The following is a 22,378-nucleotide window of genomic DNA, read 5'->3' as shown; positions in this document are numbered from 1 at the left end:
CACACACACACCATCACAGACAAACCAGACTGATCTTTTTTTGTCAACAGAGGGAAGCAAGGCACCAACTTCACAGGAATTTAGGCCTCCACCCAAGAGAAAGCCAGTATATAAATAAACAATTGTAGAGTGTACTTAGCACTCTTTCTTATGGGTCTTCCTGAGGGAGAGTTCAATGAGTGAATGCCCAAAACAAAACTTCACACTCCATACACACCTGTAAAGTATGGCATCTTAAGCCAACTGAGATATCATGGTGCCACATGTTCACTAATATTAGGGATGCTATGGCTTCCATTTGTTTTATCTCCCACATTGTCTCTTACCTTGCACTCTGCTTCTGTTGTGGAAGGAGTAGAAGGGGCCTCAATCTACCGGTTGTGCATAACTGTGGCCCTCAAAATGTTTTTTGGTCTACAACTCCCTTTAGGTCTAGCCAAAGGTGAAGGGTCACATGATCTGCAATTAAAAAACATGTGGAGGGCCACAGTTGCCCACTGCTAAGCTAGAGAAACAAAACAGTGGGATGAGGAAAGGGTTTTGTATGGTACATCTATCAGAGCTAATAATAATAATAATAATAATAATAATAATAATAATTTATAGTCCACCTTTTCCCAAAGGAATCAAGGCGGATTACAAAACAGAAAATGACAATAAAATGCAAGAAATTTATTATTTTACTGACACCAGTTTTGCTTTCTAGTTATTCAAAAGCAGTTGAATAGTAACATAATTTTAAAAAATCAGAATGCTACAAGCTTCTGACTAGTGTACAGAACACATCTAAGTAATGAGGCCACAACCCCTTGTAACAGCTAAGTTACACTGCAAAAGTGGCTCTTCTCTATTATGTCACAACGGTCAAATGACTAATGTACATGTTGGATACTGCAAAAAGTAACTAAAAGTAACTTATTATCTGTAGCTAACCATTTTCCTACACTGGCTTATATGGCTAGACTTTTACTGTTGACACACACGCTGCCATAACTTCCCATTCCAGTAGTTTTTGTCTTTTTGTGGTTGTTGTGGAAGCAAATATCCAGTATCTCATTGCATAATGACTATGCCTCACATAGTCACTTTGAAGGCAGCCGGGTGTATCCCTATGGTCAGCCACTAACCAGTGGGGACAAGAAGCTGCTGGGAAAAAGGAAGAGCTGCCACATTCCTGAACCTTCTATCATTATACTGGCACTCAAGGAAGGTGACGACCGTTCCTTTTTCTTAGCAGACAGTGCATGCGAGCCTTCTGCTGCTCACTACCCGGCTCACTACTCATGCCTTCAAACTTGTGTTGTGTAACCAGCAGCAGTGGAAACCCAGCAATGATATATGCTGGTGTAGATTTCTACTCTGGAACCACAATATAGGCTCTCAGCCTATAGGTAGAACAATCTTAGGTTTGCAGGTAGAATACAGGATGTATTTTGCTTTAGGCTGGATAATAAAAACCCAGGAATTAATAAAGATAAAACAGAACTTGATGGAATTTTTTTTATAACAAAACAGGTCACATTTCTAAATATTACAAGCTGCTAAATAGGAGATATTTGGAACAGGAAACAATTAAATACACTATGTTGAAATGGTCTCTTGATATTGAGAAATTATGCCAAAATTATAAGGAAATGCATATCTCCTAACACACTTAATCTGATATATAAAATAGGGACGGCTTCGTGCTGGAAGTGTCAAAAACCTGATGCAAACTATATCCACTTATGGTGGAGATGTAAAGCAGCCGAAAGGTATTGGTGACAGATACACTCAGCAATGACAGAGATTCTCCAAATTATTATACCTTTTGACCCACTCCTTTTCCTTTTGAACATGACCTCCATAACAAGTAAAGAAACGGAACAAGAGAATAAACGTATAATATTATACATGATCCCATCCGCTAGAATTATCTATGCTAAACTGTGGAAAAAACCTGTGATACCAACAGAAGATGAATGGCTTAATAAACTATATGAAGCAATGGAAATGGATGTAGTAACAGCTTGTATGAGAGAAAACATAACTGAAAAAGTTAAGGTAATTGAAAAAGACTGGCTCTGTGTCAAAACTTAGAGAGAAAAAACTTCAGCGTGGTTAAAGATATATTTTAAGAATAAGCAATAACTTGTATTCTGTTTTGTAATCTGTTTCCTTCTAGCTATACATTATCTGATGGGAAATTGTTTACTTGGGGATAACCCCTCAAATTGTATTATCTGTATATTTATATATACATCAAGGTAAATCAACCACCTTTTCTCTTAAGGAACATAATTAGAACTTAATAGAATCTGCTTAGTTTCTTCTTCTTTTTTTCTGTTGAATATACCAGATAGGACACTAAATATGCGAGAATTTAAGAAGATTAAACCCCATCTCGGAAGTATATAAAGCTTAGAAAAAAGAGAAGTTTGTTCATTTTATTGGTTTTTTAACGTCTATATGTCTATAAAATTTTAAAAAAAGAATACAGAATGCCTTTTATTTTATATAGTGTGTTATGTACAAGCATTCCTGCACAACTCAGGACTCCTTTAGGTTTCTTGGTTGCGTTCCTTGAGACATAGGCAAAACCTTTTCACATAGGAATGTACTTAGCAAGTCTTCCTTTAGGTAGTTATGAGAAAGGTTGACAAGACATTTTAATTTATCCACTGCCTGTGAATGGCAACTTTGTTGGGAGGACATAGTTGATTAGATGCTAAGAACAACTACTTAGAATTCAAACACATAGCCATGTTAGTCTAGAAAATCAGTATGCAAAAGGATCATGTAGCATTTTTGAGACTAACTGAAAGTTGGTAGCATGAGCTTTTGTAGACTTGAACCCACTACCTCCACTCCAAGCATGTATCTGGGGAAGTAGGATCAAGTCTACAAAAGTTCATGCTACCAACTTCTTTCAGTTTGTCTTTGCATACTTCATTACAAGTTTGCCAGTACAGCAGTTAACTCCCAACTTTCTAGAGCACATGTACCCCATTCTCTACATTTGCTTCTCATATTAATGGACACTATAGCTATGTTCTCTTTAGAAATAACTTCATTTCAGGTGCTTGTGTCTTATCTTCCACTATCTGGAAACAGGCATGTTTGAAACTTCAGTTCCTACAGCATGAAATGGCCACCTTTAAGTTCTGCTTGACCAAGAATTAAATACAGATTAGAAGCCACTAGATGCGCTAAATAACTCAATTATTGCAAATAGCTGCTTCTCCATTTTTGACAACCAGCAAAATGAGAAATGAGGAAATGTTAAGTTCTGAGTCAATTTATAACCAACCAACCGAGACAGGAAATAAAGTCAGCCAGTCAGCCCTCCTTATTCACTGATTTTTTAATACACGGATTCAAGCATCCATGGCTTGAAAATATTCCCCAAAAGTATAAATTCCAAATAGCAAACCTTGATTTTCCATTTTATATAAGGGACACCATTTTACTATGCCATTGTAATTTTTTCCATGTTTTTTTCCCTTTTTTATTGTTGTTGTCACACAATTATAGGAGCTAATTACTTCTTCCTGGGACAGAGATTACATTTGACTTGAACAATATAAAGTTACTATAACATCCAAACAATGATATATGGCCAACATGGCTACCCCTAGATATTCTTTTAGTATAAAGTTTAATATAAAGTTAACGCTAACTGCCCAAATGGTTGATGTAACTAGGGCAAATACTATATGCCATTGTATTTAATGGGACCTGAGCATCCATGGATTTTGTTATCTATGGAGGATCCAAACCCCAGTGGATAACAAGCGCCCCCTGTAAAAAAAGCTTCTGCCTTTAGAATGAATTATGGATTATGTAATAACAAATGGACTTTTTTGTGGATTGAATTTATGTAGATTTCTTCCATATACTCCTTGGTGTTATCTAAAAAAAATCTTAAACAGTTCGGGAGCATTTAGTGAATCTTAGAAGTGTACTCAACTTTTGATAAACTGAAAAGTGATGTCAACTTTCAAAATTTATCTTCACCAATATTAGTACACTTCTAGCAACCTACTGGCATCCTCTGTTTTAATCCCTCTCCAAATGCTGATCCATCCAAGTTCTCCCAGAATTTGTTTCATATTCTGTACTTCCATGTTAAAGTGGACACAATTTTAAACATTTCACAGATTCTTACCTGCACACTTATAGGCATCATTATTTTTGTTCCATTCATCCCATACTTAAAACATGCTGGAATGGAAAACTGTGACTGAATGAGCATCAACCAGAGTGGTTTATAATATATGGGATACTGCAGATTGTTCATCTCTTTCCCACCTTATTCCGTTGCTATTCCATATTCTATTTTAGATGGCAGCTTCCTTGGAACACTAACCTTTTAATTACTCCATAAAGTGCTATATGCACATGAACACCATATAAATAAGTAGCATCCACTAAGCAGTCTCAGTTATCATTTTACAACCTTTACAATAGGGATTAAGGTATAAGAATAAATAGCCCAGCTGCATTTCCGTAGCCTTCACAACAGCCTACTATCCAAGATATATGGAACTGGAGGAAGCGACAGCGCCTTTACTTTTTCTATATAGTAGAAAGTGGCTTTGAATGTGACGCTTCTGCGTGGAAAACAGAGTCATGTTTCCCCTACTATCTAGGATCGAAAGTTAGAAATATAGCTTTTGTATAGTTTGTCTGGTATACATACAGCCTCTGTAGTGGAGCCTGTATTTTTTAAAGCAGGGAAAATGCAAAGGATATATTTGTTATCATCTTGTGGAAGGGGAGAGTGCATACATTTCATGCTTCTGCATGGCAGCAGAAGCACTAAAACAATCTGAGGTTGAACTTATGAAATAGGTTTATGACTGTCTATGAGTTTTCAATGAAATAAAATTTTGAGGAGTTAGATCTTTCTGCCTCTGATGAGGAAAGGACTGTAGCCACATTTAGTCTGAACCGGGGAAAATCACACCTTTGATTCTTGGATAGTACATCTCATTGCTGATTACAAACAAATTGTATGTTGTGAAAGCCAGACCCATCTGTAAACCAGAGAGACAACCTAAGAATTTTCAGATTTAGTCTAACAGTGTTAACTCTTAACACTGTACACCTCACTGATTTCTAGAGTTGCATACTCAAGTCTCCTGTAAAAGCACCCCCTTTCACTCTAGATTGTGTAGAAGACCACACTAAACATAACCCAAGTCAGATTAATGCATGTATTTTAAAAGGACAGGGCAAGTCTTTGCAGACACTTAGTTGCTGCACGAATATTAAGAAATTTGTAAACTTAGGAGATGTTATGTCCAGCTGGCCAATCCTGAGTTTACAGTTGAGTCAAGAGCATTTGGCAAGCTGTTGCATTTTTGATCTAGTACCATAAAGTATTTTAATTTGTGGTATCTGCAGTTAATTGTGGAACTAGCATTTTAGGTGTCTTATGGAAGTTGCCTTGGGTCTCACCATTACAAGAAAGGCAGGATATAAAATAAATATTTTTGACCTCATACTAACGTGATTTTGGACTTTCACACTTAAAAGACTATAAAACTATGCTCTTAATGGAATGTAGATAGAGGATTAATTTAAAATGGAAAGCTTTGGCAACTATTGCAATGTACTGCATTTTCCACAAAATAACATCACTGTATTTTTAGAACACAATTACATATAACGATTTTTCTTGTTTGGGAGTGATATTTTATGTATAAGGGCTAGTAAAATTTGTAGTTTTACTTGGGTATTAAATTCAGCTCTAAACCTTAAGGGGTAATTGATGTCCAATCTAATTCTCTGCCATTCAGTTTGTCAGTGCTGGGTCCAAGTCTAGACACAGAATAAAAGCCTGACTTTGATATTGAGCCAATCCACAAAAGGATACAAGAGTCTGAGGATCACTTAGAAAACCTTCTCTTTACTAGCATGTATAGGCACCGTGACAGGATTTCTAAGCATCAGCACTTAACATGAAATCTCCCTTACACCCTCAGGATTACCCACATCAGCAGAAACCATGATGCCTCTGCAGATCCTTTATGTAATTTATTATATCATTAGATGTAGCTAAATATTATTCTACCTAAGTTAGTGGATATGAAAATCTTCAAGTGACTCCTGCCACTTCATGAAGTCTTCAGTTTTCACAGCATTCTTCTCAGCAAATTAAAACTGTGTTATTGGCACACGAAGACTTGACAAACTTCTGACGTGTCTGAAATCTCAATTATATCCCAAACTCTCATGAATCTGTTGAATCATGAGTGTTAAAATCTAATGTCATTAACAACACTTAATTTCTCATTGAGCTTCAATGTCCACACACTAAAGCATGTTCAGCTACTCTATCTGAAGATGAAATACTACCTATCTGAAATATGCACAGAAAACCCCACCTGGATATTAAGAAACTTTTATATGCTGCATCAGCACTGCAGAAATAATCCAGTTTGACACCACTTTTACTGCCATAGCTCAATGCTATGGAATTCTGGGGAACTGGTACCACAACAAACTACAACTCCCACAATCCCACAGCACTGAGCCATGGCAATTAAAAGTGGTGTCAAATCGCATTATTTCTGCAATGTGGATGCAGCCATCGTTTCTATTGTGCAAGTGGAAGCAAATACAGAGTGACAGCAAAACAGACACTGACCATCTTCATTACAGCTCAAAATACCCATCTGTTTAAAAAACTACAATGATATGTTATACATGAAGTAGATTTCCACAAGTTGTTTTTTGCAAAGGCATACCATCTTCTTTCCCCATTTTAAAAGAAGCACCAATAATAGGGAAAAGAAGAAGGAAGCATTAAAAAACCCAGTCTGTCTCACACAGTTTATTTAACAATAGGTAATAAGAAATCAATTAACAGTCTATACAGTGATCGAAAGTTCATATTTATAAGTAATCAACTTTAATTGCATGATTTACAACATTTGAGGGTTTTTTGCTTTCTATTTTCAAGTTTTACAGAAAATGGAAGAGGAGGGAAAAGGAGGGGAGGGAAAGAGAAAGCAAGCATAAAGAAGAAACCCCAGGGATTTTCTCTCAGGTTAAAATTATACCCTTGGAATAGTTTCTTACCCTCTTTATTTTCCTTTGTTAGATGTAAAAATAACAAAAAAAAAATCTTTCAAGAAAACAAACCACAATATATATACTACATCCATTTGGCAGCTGCCCCCGTGTATTTGCAAAAAAGTTGTTTTCTCTCTACATGTACAAATTTTAATACTTGAAGTTTAAGCTCAGACTCTGGTATAGAAAATTCTTGGAGGACAAAAGTAGACTTCGGGAGGGAGACTGGGTTACTTAATCATTTTACAGTTTTTAAAAGAACTGACATCTTTCCAACCAAAGAGGAAAAATTGGTATTTATCTTTAATATATATTTATATATATATATATATGCACTGTATTTTTAAAGCAACATTCACCCTTTTTGTCCTCCAGTTGTAGGCAATGTTCTGTTTTGTTTTTTGCAGTAGACATGAGGAAAACCAGAATAGGGAAAAAGTTAACCATCTGCCTCAGTAAATTATAACTATCAATATTACATATTTTCATTAATTTAAAAAAAATAAAACCTAATGGAGGCTAGAGAAGGAAGTCATTTAGTCAGCAGCCAAATAACTACCCCCCTCCCGAGCACCTCCCCAACGCACGCGAAGGGAAAACAAAAACAAGAAAAAGGACTGGTTATGAGCCCAGCCATAACAAAAATATATTTTCTTTGTATACTATTGTCCCTCAGGTTCATTTTGTTGGTTTTGTATTTTTAAAACCACAAACTACTGCTGCAGAGTTCAGATGTATTCCAGGGAAAATGTTCTGCTAAGAAAGATTAAAAAAAATTGTCTTCAGTACAAAAAGTCTTTGAGAAAATAAGTTTTTTTTGCTCCCAAAATGCTACAATGTGTCTTAGTGTATGTCTAGTGTACTCTGTGAAAGGTTTGAATTTAAGTCTGAATTATCTGAGCTGAGTCCCAGTTCTGTGGCACTTGCACCATGGAGACCTGCCATGCCTGGATTGCTAGCAAGCTGAGAAAGCATTGCGCTCTGGTCCGGGCTGGCAAAGTGCCCTTGATCCATGGGGTTTGCCTGGGCAGCTACCAGTCCTGGATGTGGGGAGCTGGTCTGTGGGGAGACATGGTGTGGAGAAGGCTGAGGCTGCATCCTAGGAGAGGGGCTGGAATGGGGTGGTTGGGACTGGGGACGTGGTGAGGGGACAGGCTGTGGCGAACGCACTTGATTGGTGAGTGACGATGGAATCTGCTGGCCTTGTAAGTGTGGGGACTGGGCCTGGTTAGGGAGCATGTGCTGTTGGGGGCTCATGGGATTGGGCTGAGCTGGTGATCCCATCTGCTGCTGAAGTAGTCGCTGTTGGAAAGCTTGTTGCAGACTCGATCCTGTGTCTGCACTCATTGCTTGTGGAAGCTGGCTCATTTGTCCCATATTTCCTTGCTGCATCTGCTGCATGTGATGCTGCATCCTCTGTTGCTGTTGTTGGGGGTACCCCACTCCCTGCGGCTGTTGGAACTGGTTATGGTTAGCCATGCCAGGACCCAACCCAGGGCCTGCTCCTTGTTGCTGCTGCTGACGCTGCTGTTCAATCATTTGATGTCGTCTCATTAGGAGATCCCGGAACTGAGGAGACATTCCCGAATGATTCATGTTCATTGGCTGTGCCTGAGGATTCATTCCACCCATAGCCTGCTGGGGTGGAGGCTGCTGAGGTGGTGACTGCTGGGGCATGCTGGGCCTCTGAACACCCGCTTGCATTGGATTCATGTTTTGCATGGCTGGATTTGGGTGCACTCCTTGCTGCCCTGGCATAGCCTGTTGCTGCTGAAGCCCTGGTTGCCCTTGAGGCATTCCAGGTTGCCCTGGCATGCCCTGTGGATTCTGGTTCCCAGCATACTTGGCAGCCCGCTGCTTGATGAAAGCAGCTAATAGTTGAGGGTTGGAGTGCAGGATGTGAAGCACCTGCTGCTGCTGACTGGGAGAGCTGGGAGACCTGAGAGTCCGCAGCAGGTTTTGTAAGGCTGCCTGGGGGAGAGAACTTGGTTTTGACTGCGCTGCACCAGGTACTTGACCCATTCCTGGCTGTGGTGACATATTCATCGGCTGCCCAGGCTGGGCCATTGACATCATTGATTGTCTCTGCATTCCTGCCTGCAGCTGCTGAGGTTGAGGCAATCCTCCTTGGGCCCATGCTGGCTGCTGCTGAATTCCCGTTGGTCCCATCCCTTGATCTATGTGGCCACCAGGACCCCTAGCCATCTGAGGTGGTGTAACACTCATAGGCTGTATTGGATTCATTTGGGCCATCTGGTTTGGATGTTGAATTGGCCTTTGGAAAAGAGGGACATGAGCCATCTGTCGCTGGTGATCTGCTACTCGTTGTATCTGCATGGCTATTTCTACAGCAGCTGCAGGAGGGCCCTGGATAGGTGGCTGAGCTGTCTGAGGAGTTGTTGGAGGAGTTACCTGGTCACCAGCCTTGCCTTGAGACACTGTTCCTGGAGGCTGAATTCTTGAAATATTAAATGGAGACATGTTATTGGGAGGTGCAGGTTGTGGCTGTGAAGCAGGCTGGGGTGGAGGCTGTGGCTGTGGGGTTTGCGGAGTTGGTGGCTGCTGTCCTGTAGGAGTAGTTGGTGTAGCTGGTGTTGGTGAAGGCAACCCCTGCTGTTGACCTACTATACCGGTCCTCTGCATGCTTGCCATCCTCCTGCGGAGCATCTGAGCCTGCTGCAAGCGATGCTGAAGCTGTTGCTGACGAAGCTTGTGTTTGATGTTGAGGCAGAAGGGTACTGGGCACTTGTTTTCCTGGCAGTGCTTAGCATGGTAGCAGCAAAGGGCAATGAGTTGCTTGCAAATTGGGCATCCTCCGTTGGTTTTACGCTTGCAGCCTTTGGTGTGCTGCACAACCCTTTTCATCTTCTGACAGGATGGCAGTGAACAGTTGGCATTGCGACACTGGCAGGCATGGACCAGAGATTGGATGCAGCGTTGAATGCTCAGGCGACGTGAATCACCAGGGCTCTGAGTGGTAGCTGTCTGTTGGTTGTTGCTCTCATCATCTATACCAAGGCCCAGTTTCTCCATCTTGTGCTCATGGTTTTTAGTGTTATAGCAGGTGATGCAAAGGTCATAATCCTAAAAACAAAGATGATTAGTCAGAAAACTGCCAAGTTGCCCAACAGAAGTGTACAGGTTTATCAACTCTGATAAATTCAAGAAAATTTCAGCAGAAATTTATGGCTGCTATAAAGCAGTCTTGGAATATGATAATCTCAATTGGATAATGAAGAATCTGTCCAAGAACTCACTCCTTCCAAAACCTATGGAATTATTCTACTTAATGTAAGCATATTTGCCCAGAGGCAACAGAAAATATGATCTGATCCCCCAATACCACTGAAAACCAAATCTCAACCAAGTTGAACTGAAAGAAAAGAAAGAATAAATATTCAATTAACGCTATGCAATGGAGATCAAATAAAGTGACACAACATAGGGCTATTACAAAGAGCAATACAAATGAATGCCTACCATCCATTCCAGGCACTCATACTTTCCATCAACTATGAATTGCTACAGAAAGAAAAAACAGCAGACACCTAGACAGAACAGGAACTTGGGCATCTTAAGTTTTTGGGACTGTAACACTCAGAATCTCCCAGCTAACCTAACCACTGGCACAACAGACTATATTAAACATCTGAAGACTAAAGAACCTCTAACTCTTCAACCATGAATCCAAGTTTAAAGTTTAAACAAAGGCTTTCAATATAGGCCAGACTTACCTCACAGACTGTGCAATGCCATCTTGTTTCCACATGGTGCTTGCACTCATTGCAGGTATAAACAAAACGGTCCTGGCTTTGTGTGTGCAGCTCTACCAACATACACATAGTTGACCACATTGCCCTTCGTAGTGAAGAAAACTCAAGATGTTTATCTCTAGCAAGGGTGAGGAAGGCATCACGCCCATCCATTAAGTCACATGGAATAAGTGGGTCTGGTTCAATAATGGGAGGCAGTGAGTTGGCTTGAGGACCAGCGATGAGACGGATCACAAAGAATACCTGAAAAAAGGAAAGGAGCCAACTGAGGTTCTAGTCTTTGGGTGGGAAGAGCTTTCTCCAGAAATGGTGGGAGGAAGTCAATAAACAAAGAGTCAAGAAAAAGAACCCACCACAAAAGCTCTGAATTTTTTTGGGAAAATTTATTGGAGCAGATATATATACTGTACATAGCACTGCACAATCTCACAACTGGGAGCAAAGCACCCTTGTGCACTAATTGAACACTAAAATCTGTAACCCCTTAATTACTCTTTATCATCCAGCCACAATGGCAAACCAGTGTGACAGACTGATGGCCTAACTTAAGTTACTATGGCCCCTCATGCTACAGAGTGTTGAAATGGTGAGATGCTCAATAACAATACTTTTTGTTTGCTGGATGGGTAGCATCTACTCAAATACTTTGTCAGCATATTTGGTTTATAATTTCATAACTGTATTTTACACTTCAAGCTTGGATAATGTATTTTATTTTTTGCAGTTGGCCCCCAAAAAGTATAGCTGTTTGTAGATTTTGTTGTATTTTGCTGCATGGCCAACAATGCCGTGAATATTTTTTTTACTTCATATATCAGAAGAAAATGAACACAGGATTATTCAACCATTCTACTGACTCTACATCCAAAGCAATGCCTCTATGTGATCATAATTCTATGCTATCCTTTGTTGCTTTTCCTAAACCAATGTATTAATCCTTCCTCCTTTTTCCCATTGGGTGTATTTATTCTATATAGTAATCCTGTGAAAATATTTTCTACTCTTTATACTATGCAACACCTTAGAACTTGGCAAACATATTCAAATTTTAAATTTACAAAATACAGTTCTTAAAACAGCCACACAACTTTATTAGTTCCTGCTTTTAAAATTATTTCTGAATTCTTCAGGGAATCAGTTCATTTGGGCTTTTTTACTTCTTGTTTAACATAAATGGAAATAGTGTCCTACTAATGCATCTCCTCCCCCTCTGTGTGCATATGTGTGTCTGATCTGAGTGTACTCTTTTGCTTCAGAATTACAATCACTGAAGTTTCAGGTCACTGGATTAAATTAGCAATGGATCTAATTTGTCTCAGCATATTACAAGATGATTCTTATTTGGCCGTTAACGTCTTTCAGATAGTGTGGCAAAAATACTCCCCTCTGTTTCTCTGTACACAAGTCAACTCCAAAACCACCACTGAAACCTTTTACATTTGCTCCTACCTCCTTGTGCTTCTCCATAGTGGCATATAGTTTCTGAGAAAGATCATTGGAGACATTGGGCATTCCAGGCTTCTTTTTATTGCCACGACTCAAGCTGCTTTTATTTTTACTAGTCTTTTTGTTGTTCTTCTTTTTGGCATTTTTGCTATCTCCTTTGCTAACCTGAAAATGAATCAAGAACTCAGTCACAAAATTGAAAAAATCAAGATAGAGTCTGTATAGGAGTTTACATTGTCTTGAATAACTAAATCAAACAGAAGCATCAAAATAGAGCATTTGTTAAGCTACTAGTCCCAAAAACACTGGTGGCAAGCCCAAGAAGCCAAATAGAGCCAAATGAGGTTGGTAGCAGTATGGAAGTCCTTTTCCTACCCAAAACAGGGATGAAGACTGTGGGGCATGGAACAGTTTTCAGGACATTTTAACAAGTCATTTCTCTGCTAACCAGTGACTGGGAAATGCAAAGGAAAGAGTGCTATTGCACTTGTGTCTTGTTAACAGGCTTTCTAAAGGCAAATGGATAGCAATTGTTTTAACAGAATGTTAGAGTAGACAGATACTTGGTTTGCTTCAGCAACATTATTAATGTGTTAATCTTTGGACTTTAGATCCTTCCTCCTCCTCACCAGATAACCTAGAAATACTAAATCCTAGAAAAAGAGACCCTTTATTTTTTATGCAAATTCTTTATCTTCAGATTTTACAAAAGGATAACAATAACTGGCTATAAACTATTTCCTTACATCAGTGCTCTCATTGCTAGTGTTCTCTTCTCTCTTCCGCTCCTCTTCCTCTTGTTCTAGCTCCTTAATGCTTTCTTCTAGAACATTTGGCCAGAAATCCCCCTCAAAGTAAGGCAGCTCTTTTGCACTTGTTAGACGGTCTTCTGTTGCCTGCTTAAAAATATCCTGAAATACAAAATGATTTATCAGTACACACCACCCAGAAGACACACCACTGCAGAAAACTTCTCAGACACAAATACAGAAGTTCAGCTTTTCTCTCATGAACTTAACACTAAACAAGAGTTTCTCTATAGCTTACGATAGGGCTAGGAGACCTCTGGGTGGGAAGTGTATTCTGCTGTTTTGAGAAAAGAAGGTATTTAAATCTACTTTAATACCATTCACAGAATTTGATATGAGCTTTACAAACAGGAAGCTGATGTACCGAACTGAACTGAACCTTGGAGAGAGAAAAATTACTGCATGGAACTGAGCTGCTGCACTGGAATTTACTCTAGAGTAGCCAAGCTTTGACTTCTTGTTGGGAAAAGAGCTAAGGATTATATCTAGTCTTCCTACCTTGTCATGACCACAGTCTTAGTTCAACCTATTGTAAATGGCTTCCCAAACTGGAACCTGGTTCCACATCAAAAAGTAGCCCCCACTCCCTGGCTTACAGTTTGTAAACAAGCAAATACTTTTCAAATATTAAGTTTTATTATTTTATGTATAGCGCTGTGCAAATCTACAGCACTATATAATAAATAAATAGATAAATAAATAAATAAATAATCCTCAAAAACATTTCTACATCATAATCCAGGATCAAGGGGATGGAAGAACTGAAAGTGTCACTAAGTTTAATTCACAACCAACCTTATAATCATGAACTATACGCTCTGACACAGATTTATCCAACATCTTTTTGTACCACTCTTGCAGTCGTTTCGGTTTGGGTATCTTTTGGTCAGGGGGGTGGCAATGGAAAATGTAATCATCTCCTTCACTAGGTGGGCAGGCCCAGATATGTCCAGTTGTATACCTAAAAGTGTTTAAAGAAAACCAAGACCATTACTACCACTATTAGCTATGCTATTTCACTGAGTTGCTTCTATATTTATCTACCTTTTCAGGAGTAAGATTTCTTCCTCTATGATAAATCTTAGCAGATCAAGGGCTCAATTCTGACACCCTGAGACTTATCACAGGTTGCACTCCACCATAAATGATTGTCTTCCCTCAAACCAGAACCCATAAGACATTCACTTCTAGACTCCCCCCCCCAACCAACTGCCAAAATAATCTCTTATAAAGCAATATCCCTTATCTAGTTTTAAAGGAGAATAGCTTGTTTGAATCATAGAGTTGGAAGAGATCTCAAGGGCCATCCAGTCCAACCCACTGCCATGCAGGAAATCTAAATCAAAGCATCCCTGACAGATGGCCATCCAGCCTCTGTTTAAAGACCTCTAAGGAAGGAAACTCCACTACACTCCAAGGGAGTTTGTTCCACTGTCGGACAACCCTTATGGTTGGGAAGTTCCTACTTTGGAATCTTCCAAGAGTGTAATTCCTAAAAACAAACGAACAAACAATTGTTTTTCTCGTGTTGGCAGTCCAAGGGCTGCAAAAAACAGGTGGGAGGCTGCATCCAGCCTGCATGTTGCTCATTCTTATTCTACAGCAAGTAACAGAATCGAAAGTAACCTGACTATGTTAAATCCAAGGACCTGAAGAGGTGCAAGATGATGGCACTGGCCAGACCCAGAATTGATTATGTTCGTAGACACAACTACTTCAGATACCTTCAAATAATTGAACTGGTTCATATTAAAGTGATAAGATCAACTATTCACACTGATGACAACAGAACAAGACTACATTTTCAGTCAGTAATTCAAAAACTATTCCTCTGCTATACTGCTATTCAGCTCAAACATGCCATCTGGGTAGTCTCTAAATAAAGGGCAATTCTCCCCTGCACTGAGGGGACTAAAAAAAGTATTTTACAATTGCAACAAGTCATCTGGCCTTAAAGTTCTTGTTTTGCACCTCTGACATACCATTCAAGGCATATCTACACCCAAAATAAAACATCTTCAGTCTAGACATCACAGAGACTATAAAATAAGAGAAACTTACCCCAACTTCTTGACATACTCTAGGTATCCTATCAGTATTTCGTGATATACAGCAGTCCTCAAGCATTTAGGGCGGAAGAAATGAACACTGTCAAGGTATGATATGTACACTCGCCTAAATAAAGAAAAGAATAAGTTTCTAAGTCTCAGCTGTCATCATTTTGTACTGTTCAAATATTTTCCCATTCTATCTTCTATATTTCAAGTATGAAGTTAAAAAACTACCATTAGTGTTTGAATTAAAGTGCAATTAGCTCTTAAGGAATTTATATCCTTCACAATTTCCCCCTTTCCTTTGCACAATTATCTCAACTGCAAGACTATTTACCTCCCCAAGCTAATGATTTACATCTTACATAATATTCTCATTTCAGAAGTAGGCAACACAGGGCTGATTTAGACACAAAGAAAAATCATGGTTGAGATGTAGAAGAATGAACCTTCAAGGAGCTGTAGGTTTCCATGCTACAATTCCCTTTTTAGTTTACAGACCAGACAGAGTTTGCCATTTTGTCTAATCTGGCTGTGTTTTGCATTTGTATTTACAACTTGGATAAAACTGTGCTGTCCAAGGCTGGTTTGTAGATCACTATGAACTACATTTTCCAATCTGGCCAAAACAAAAAAACACCATGACTTGCCTGAAACTAAAAAGGTTAACTGTGTAAAGAAAAGGGGAGAGAAGGAGGTGTGTGATTCCAGAGAATTTTGAATGCTTCAGAATTTGTGTCAAACCTTGGTTGATGTCTGGACCAAACCAACACATATTTGTAGGATATTAATGGTTTCTCTAGCAACCAAGACTTCAATGATGGTTAGTCTCAGATAAGCAATTTTCAGAGAGAAATCCCTATTAATTTGTTTCAGTATAGAAATAACGGGGGGGGGGGGAGTTCTGTAATTTTTAAAGAGAAGCAAAATTATTTTAGTATAAGCTTCCATGGGTTAAGATAAGATTCATCAATTTATTACAGAGTACAATATTCAAGGGGGTTGGTTGTTCAGCAGCTGTGTGGCCAAGAGCCCAGGAGAGCCTTGGCCACACAAGGCCAACACAGCATCTCACTATCTCTTAGCTACTCCACTCTGGCTCTGGGGATTCCTTGGTTGCAGTATGACAGTAGAGTTCCATTTACTCCACCTGTGTCTCTCCTAGAAGAAGAGAGTGGCAAGGAGGAGACAGGATGGTTCTTCAGTTGTTGCTGTGTAGCTGCTTTGCCAGTTACCAAATGGATGCAGAATGGCCCTGCCTGCCTCTGCTAAAATGGAAGCACTTACTTCTACAGTGATGGTTGAACACATCTGGTGACCATAATTTTTGGCTTGACCAACAAGGTCAGCTAAAAAGTACAGATCCCGGAAGATAAACATATGAAGGCACAGGAACCTAATATAAATTATATTACATAGGCATGGGAAACAATAAAGTATTTCACTATAAGCAGGTAAAACAAAAATATATTATACAACTAAATGGTGGATTCCACCAACTAAGATACAAAAGTTTTGCCTTCAATAATAAATCCAACATATTTTTTGTTGAGTTGAGTTGCCTCTGTAAAGCAGACATATTCACATGCTTCTAAAGAACAGTCCATCATTTCTAGATTAAATTAGGTCCCTTCTACAAAGAAAACAAATATGCTTGCCTGGGGAAAATTCAGCTCTGTGTGAAAGGCAAGTGAAGGACAGAGCAAGTGAAGTGGGCAGCTTTCTTAAAATTATATTCAATCTTGCTACTGGCTTCTAAGACAAAAATGTTCAATACATCTTAGAAGCCCGAAGTCTTATATCAAGCAACAATACAACTGAATATACCACTAAAAGAATAAACGTTATGTAAATGTTATTCTTTACCTCTGGTTGGGTTGAGGGCAGTCTGACCCATATTCCTGAACATGCATTCCAAAAAAGCACAAATCTACACCATCAATCTCCTCAAAAGCGAAGAGGGCTTTTGTTCGATAAGGGAACTGTTCTGCCATCTCTCCACTATCAACAAACCTGAAAAAATGAAAAAGACAAAAATTTAAGGCATTTCCAGGAGGCAAACATGGTGCAATAAAAAGGGGGAAAATTAATCAAGTGCTGAAGAATTTAGAAATGAGTATTAGCTCACAAATAACATTTTAATTGTTATTTTATATTTTTAGCATTTATTGATTTTAACTATGCTTGTCCTACTTTTTTTTTTTATAATATACAACATTTCATTTTGACTTGTGTAGAGGCATATAAAGACAACAGTGAAGGGAATTATAACTGACTGATGTGCTTATGTGTCCAGCTCACTGTCTAGCCTTTCACAAACACTTTAATCATATGTCCTTTTTTCATGTTATTATACTGCATGGGCATAAAAACCTGCTACACAATATGTACAACAAATAATGAGTATGCTAAAGCATTTCTACTGTAAATACTGTAAATACTTCAAACATTATTATCACTAGTATATGCAATTTACTTATATTGGATAATGGAAAGGAAGTGGACAATATTTTTTGCATAAGAAAGTTACACAGCAACAGAAAAGACTGAAAATTTGTTCTCTTCCACCTATAAGGTAGAAGAGAATGATATCCAATACCAAACATCAATACCCAAGCAAATTATAATACATCTAATTAATACAAATGAGTTATAAGAATCTATTGTGGAAAAGCTGAAGTATTTAAAAGGAAATTATTCAAAAGAGATGACATGGAGATACCACTGATGGAGAAGATACTGCCAATACTCTTCTTATTACCAATAAAATAAAAATAAAAAAAAATTTTGCGTTGTTAAAACACTAAAATTTAAAACACATTATACCAGTTTAAGTCTTGAAATTAATAACAATACCTTGCTTTCATTCCTGGTTTAACTTCTACAGTTTTCTCTGAAGTATGAACTACCCTAACAATGACTTCGCCCGACTCAGGATGATTCTGTCTTCTCAGAAACTCGTTCACTCTGTTCTCCAAGAATGTACCAAGTCTTGTGGTTGGTAACCCTGTACAAAACCAAGAACTCTTTAAAATGCTGCAAAAGAAATTAACCAAAACAGCCTATGCAGGTATAGTCTTAACTCAAACCTCACCAGTTAAAATGTGCATGCATTTGCTATTGGTGATCAATCTCTGTTCATCAGTTTCTCAATTAAGGGCTGTAACCATAAGAAGTGATCCGTTATTGCAATAATACTATTCAATAAAACTAGCAACCTCAACATTATGTAACTGCTCAATGTGCTCAACATGAAAAAAGAGTGCTGTCGGGTATAACTACCTCCAAAAGAAACAAAAGTGAACTTTAGAAAGCTTAATGCACAGGAATGGTCTATTCTGGCCCCTCATTGTTGCCAAAGGTGGCTAGCCTGTGACTGTGGGAAATGCACAAGCAGGGAATAAAGACTACAACCCTCTCACAATTTGTTTCAGACCTCTATAACTATTCACCATGACAGTAGGATCTTTCTTGAACTGACTTGACTACCCAAGAAAAAAAGATACCTCTGGACAGCTCCATGAAAAACACTGTGTACAGTTAAAATTGGAAAAGGCAGATTGAGTTTTCAGGAATCAGGAAAGGATTTTGAACTTAAACTACACACACAATTAAGCAATTTCCCCACCCCCACCCCAGTTCTCAATGATCCCTATAAATCCAGGAAGCTTTAATTATGGAAAAAAGTAAACAGATGTTGCATCTCAAAGTATCAACCTCATATGGTAGTTTTGTGTTCATTTCATAAAAATGGTGTTGAAGAATAAAATTCCTGAACAGTTTTAATGTCTTCCACATTTCAAGAATATGTGGAAAACTGGGCCTCCTAATTACATCTTGTCAGTACAGGTTATCAAGCAGTTACCAACAGCCATGGATTTGTATAGTTTTTTATATTTTATAATTTTTAAAATTTTTAAATATTTTATCATTTTTTAAATTATAAAATAACCAAAGATGTACAGTGCACTCTTCTTTTATGAGGGGGAGCCGTTCCAGATCCCCCCGTGTAAAAGAAATTGTGTGTATGCTTGAGCCCCATTACAAACAATGGGGCTCGTTCTTGTGGCGGTGCGTGCGCGCCATTGTTCCTTCCAGCACATGGCGCCACTTCTTCCAGCGCTGCTTTCAGCATGACATTTTTACAGTATAAAAAGCTTAAGGGGAAAAAAACCATGCAATTAACACCATCCAATGAGGTTGCATTCCTAAACATGTTACTTGAGGTGATATGATAGCCCTGTTTAAATATTTAAAGGGATGTCACATTGGGGAGGGAGCAAGCTTGTTTTCTGTTGCTCCAGAGAACAGGACCCGGAACAATGGATGCAAGCTACAGGAAAATGAGATTCCACCTCAACATTAGGAGGAAGTTCCTGACAGTAAGGGCTGTTCGACAGTGGAACACACTCCCTTGGAGAGTGGTGGAGTCTCCTTCTTTGGAGGTCTTTAAAGAGAGGGCTCATACAGACAGGACAAAATAAAGCTGCTTCAGGTCACTTTGGAGGTACCGTATTTTCCGGCGTATAAGGCAACTTTTTACATCTGCCTTATGCGCCAAATTCTGACCCCAGAGACAGGTGAATGGTGTAGCCACCTCTCTGTCTCTGGGGTCCTTGCTGGGTCCTCTCCCAGCAGACACTCGCACCGGCTTGAGGGGGCCTCTCTGGAGGCCTGAGGCAGGTACCGCGGCTGGGCTCTCTCATCACCATTGTTGCTGCAAAAGACAGTGGGGAAGTGGCTCCAGAGCCAGTCGGGCCAAAGTAAAGAATTGGCCCCTTATTCCTCACCGCTGCCGCCGCCACCACCCAGAATACTCCGCTCCTCCAGCGGCTTCCGTGGCGGACTTCTGAAGCCGCTGGAGGAGCGGAATATCCTGGGTGGTGGTGTTTGGCGGCGGCGGCAGCGGACTTCTAAAGCTGCTGGAGAAGCGGAGTATCCTGGGTTGTGGCGGCGGCGAAGAACAAGGGGACGGCTCTTAACCTCGGCCCGACTGGCTCTGGAGCCGCTTCCCTGCCACCTTTTGCAGCAACAATGGCGGCGAGAGTCCAGCCGCGGTACCTGCTTCAGGCCTCCAGAGAGGCCCCCTCAATCCGGTGCAGGACCCCCTTATAGGAGGCCAGGGACACTGCCGGCATGCAATTTGGGGTCGTCTTATACCCCCAGTCGCCTTATACGCCGGAAAATACAGTATGCTGTTTAAATGATGCAAGCGTCCTAGGAGTCCAGAAACTGCACCAAAGCTATGCTCCAGTCCTAAGGACTGGAGCACAGCTTTGGCGCAACTTCTGGCCTCTTAAGATACGCGTGGCATTTAAACAGCATACCTCCAAAGTGACTAAAAAGAAGCTTTATTTTGGCCTTTCTGTACGGGCCCAGAGGCTGGATGACCATCTATCGGGGATGCTTTGATTGAGAATTCTTGCATGGCAGGGGGTTGGTCTGGATGGCTCTTGTTGTCTCTTCCAACTCTATGATTCTATGATCAATGAATGCCCAATGACCCAGAGAAAGGGTCTTTTCAATTGCTCCATCCAGGCTCTAGAACTCATTTCAGAAGGAAACTCATCTTTTCAGAATTTAAAAAAAATTATCTAAACTCCACTGCAAACTGTTTTAACTGGCTAGACTGAACAATAGTTTTAGTCTGTTTTTTGTTTTTGTTTTTGTTTTTTGCAGGGGGGGTAGTTTAATTTTTCTAAGCTGTTTCATACTTTTTTATCTTGGTATAAACTCCCATAGTCCTTGTTAACAAAGTCAGAATAATAATGTTATGAAGTATATCCACTTACTTCTAGCACAGAATTTATTCTCTCTTCGGGTTCGCCCTGTTTTCTTTAAGCAACCATCACAAACAAAGCTAAAACATAAGAGAGGAGTGAATTTACTTATCCAAATACATTTAACAGCCATGTGAAGAGTCCTACAGATTGATAAACCAGTACTGATTTCAAACATTTGTCTACTCAAATGTAATTTATAAGATTTGATCAATATTAATAATTATTAATCACTGAAAGGACTCATTGTTCAGTACATTTTACCATCTAATTTTTATCACAGTTAAGCAGAGCATTAATTTCAATCTGAAAATTACTATATATTACTATCACTCCTGTATCTCCACTTCTGCAAATATAGTAAGCATGAAATCCACTTAGTCATTATAATGAGATGGGTAACGTGGAAGATATTGTAGTAAATTGTGTGATATATGGCAGCTGTGTGCTTCCTGGCACCTGATCAGTAAGGAATCTATTAGAACAGAGAAAAGTGAGTGTCCCGGGGTTTTAGTTATGGAAAGCACCCCCACCACTGATTATAAAGCAATATGTTAATGAACTATTAATAAAAGCCAATTCATTTTCACCCAAACACCCACGAGACTAAAAGTTATGATTTAATGGTAGGCATTTTCCAACCAACTTTTAAAATTAGAATTATCCATAAAGAATTGTAGTCAGTGTACGTTTGTTTATTTCTGCAGACAAATGTATCACTGCATACAACCAATCTACATCCTTACAAGAAAAGTAAAGCAACCTACCCAGATGGCCAAATTATCTCATTGTGAAGTACACAAATCTGATGCATTTTTCTTCCACACTCTGTGCATTCAACAAATCTGGAAGAGAGGGTGAGGACAAAAAACCAACAGCATAAGCAACAAAGGATATTGTCAAAAGTAACAGGATTAATAAAAAAGTTTCCCAGTTAAATTATTATTCATACAGAATAGAAACTATATATCCTTACACCTACAGATCAGCTGTACATATGTCTTCATTTAGACACAGATTAAAGTCCTAAACAGCTATCCCACAAATGCACTGCAGTGATTTTATTTGCAAATTTCACAACACTTCAGAATTCAAATCTAACATACATAAAACTTTAAAGATGGAACTAGCTAAATAACAAAGCCAATTAACACATTTGATGACTGGGAAGCTTCGGGGGGGGGGGGGGAGGGGGAGGGGAAATCAAGTAGATACTTAAAAAACAACAACCACTGCAACATAGATATTCCAAACATACTTTTTAAAAGGACTACAACAGTCATTTAATGCTCCAAATCCAGAATAATTAGAAAACAAAATGGAAGCATTGTTTGGGACTACACTTTAAGCAGGAAAATGTTTTCATCATCATATAATATAAAATCTATCCGAATGATGATATGCTAAGGCAGGGGTAGGCAACCTGCGGCCCGTGGGCCGGATGCGGCCCGGCGAGG

The 22,378-nt window shown here is 39.2% G+C and overlaps 1 protein-coding gene across 1 annotated transcript in view; it reads right to left on the bottom strand.

Moving 5' to 3' along the window:
- Window positions 1-6,805: 6,805 nt before the first annotated feature.
- Window positions 6,806-22,378, bottom strand: part of EP300 (EP300 lysine acetyltransferase) — a 102,627-nt gene continuing 87,054 nt past the window's right edge. Inside the window, exons 22-31 of the mRNA XM_089523692.1 lie at window positions 21,689-21,766; window positions 20,934-21,001; window positions 17,998-18,148; window positions 17,008-17,154; window positions 15,152-15,265; window positions 13,886-14,051; window positions 13,028-13,192; window positions 12,285-12,446; window positions 10,797-11,078; window positions 6,806-10,146 (exon numbers count right to left, since the gene is read on the bottom strand). Coding sequence (XP_089379818.1) covers window positions 7,906-10,146; window positions 10,797-11,078; window positions 12,285-12,446; window positions 13,028-13,192; window positions 13,886-14,051; window positions 15,152-15,265; window positions 17,008-17,154; window positions 17,998-18,148; window positions 20,934-21,001; window positions 21,689-21,766 — 3,574 coding nt within the window. The 3' untranslated portion in view covers window positions 6,806-7,905. The remainder of the gene's footprint in view (window positions 10,147-10,796; window positions 11,079-12,284; window positions 12,447-13,027; window positions 13,193-13,885; window positions 14,052-15,151; window positions 15,266-17,007; window positions 17,155-17,997; window positions 18,149-20,933; window positions 21,002-21,688; window positions 21,767-22,378) is intronic.

Source organism: Sceloporus occidentalis, unplaced genomic scaffold (assembly GCF_023333645.1).
Source record: "Sceloporus occidentalis isolate IW3139 unplaced genomic scaffold, rSceOcc1.0.p SCAF_5, whole genome shotgun sequence".
Taxonomy (NCBI): Eukaryota; Metazoa; Chordata; class Lepidosauria; order Squamata; family Phrynosomatidae; genus Sceloporus; species Sceloporus occidentalis.
This window is presented reverse-complemented; position numbering and strand designations above follow the sequence as displayed.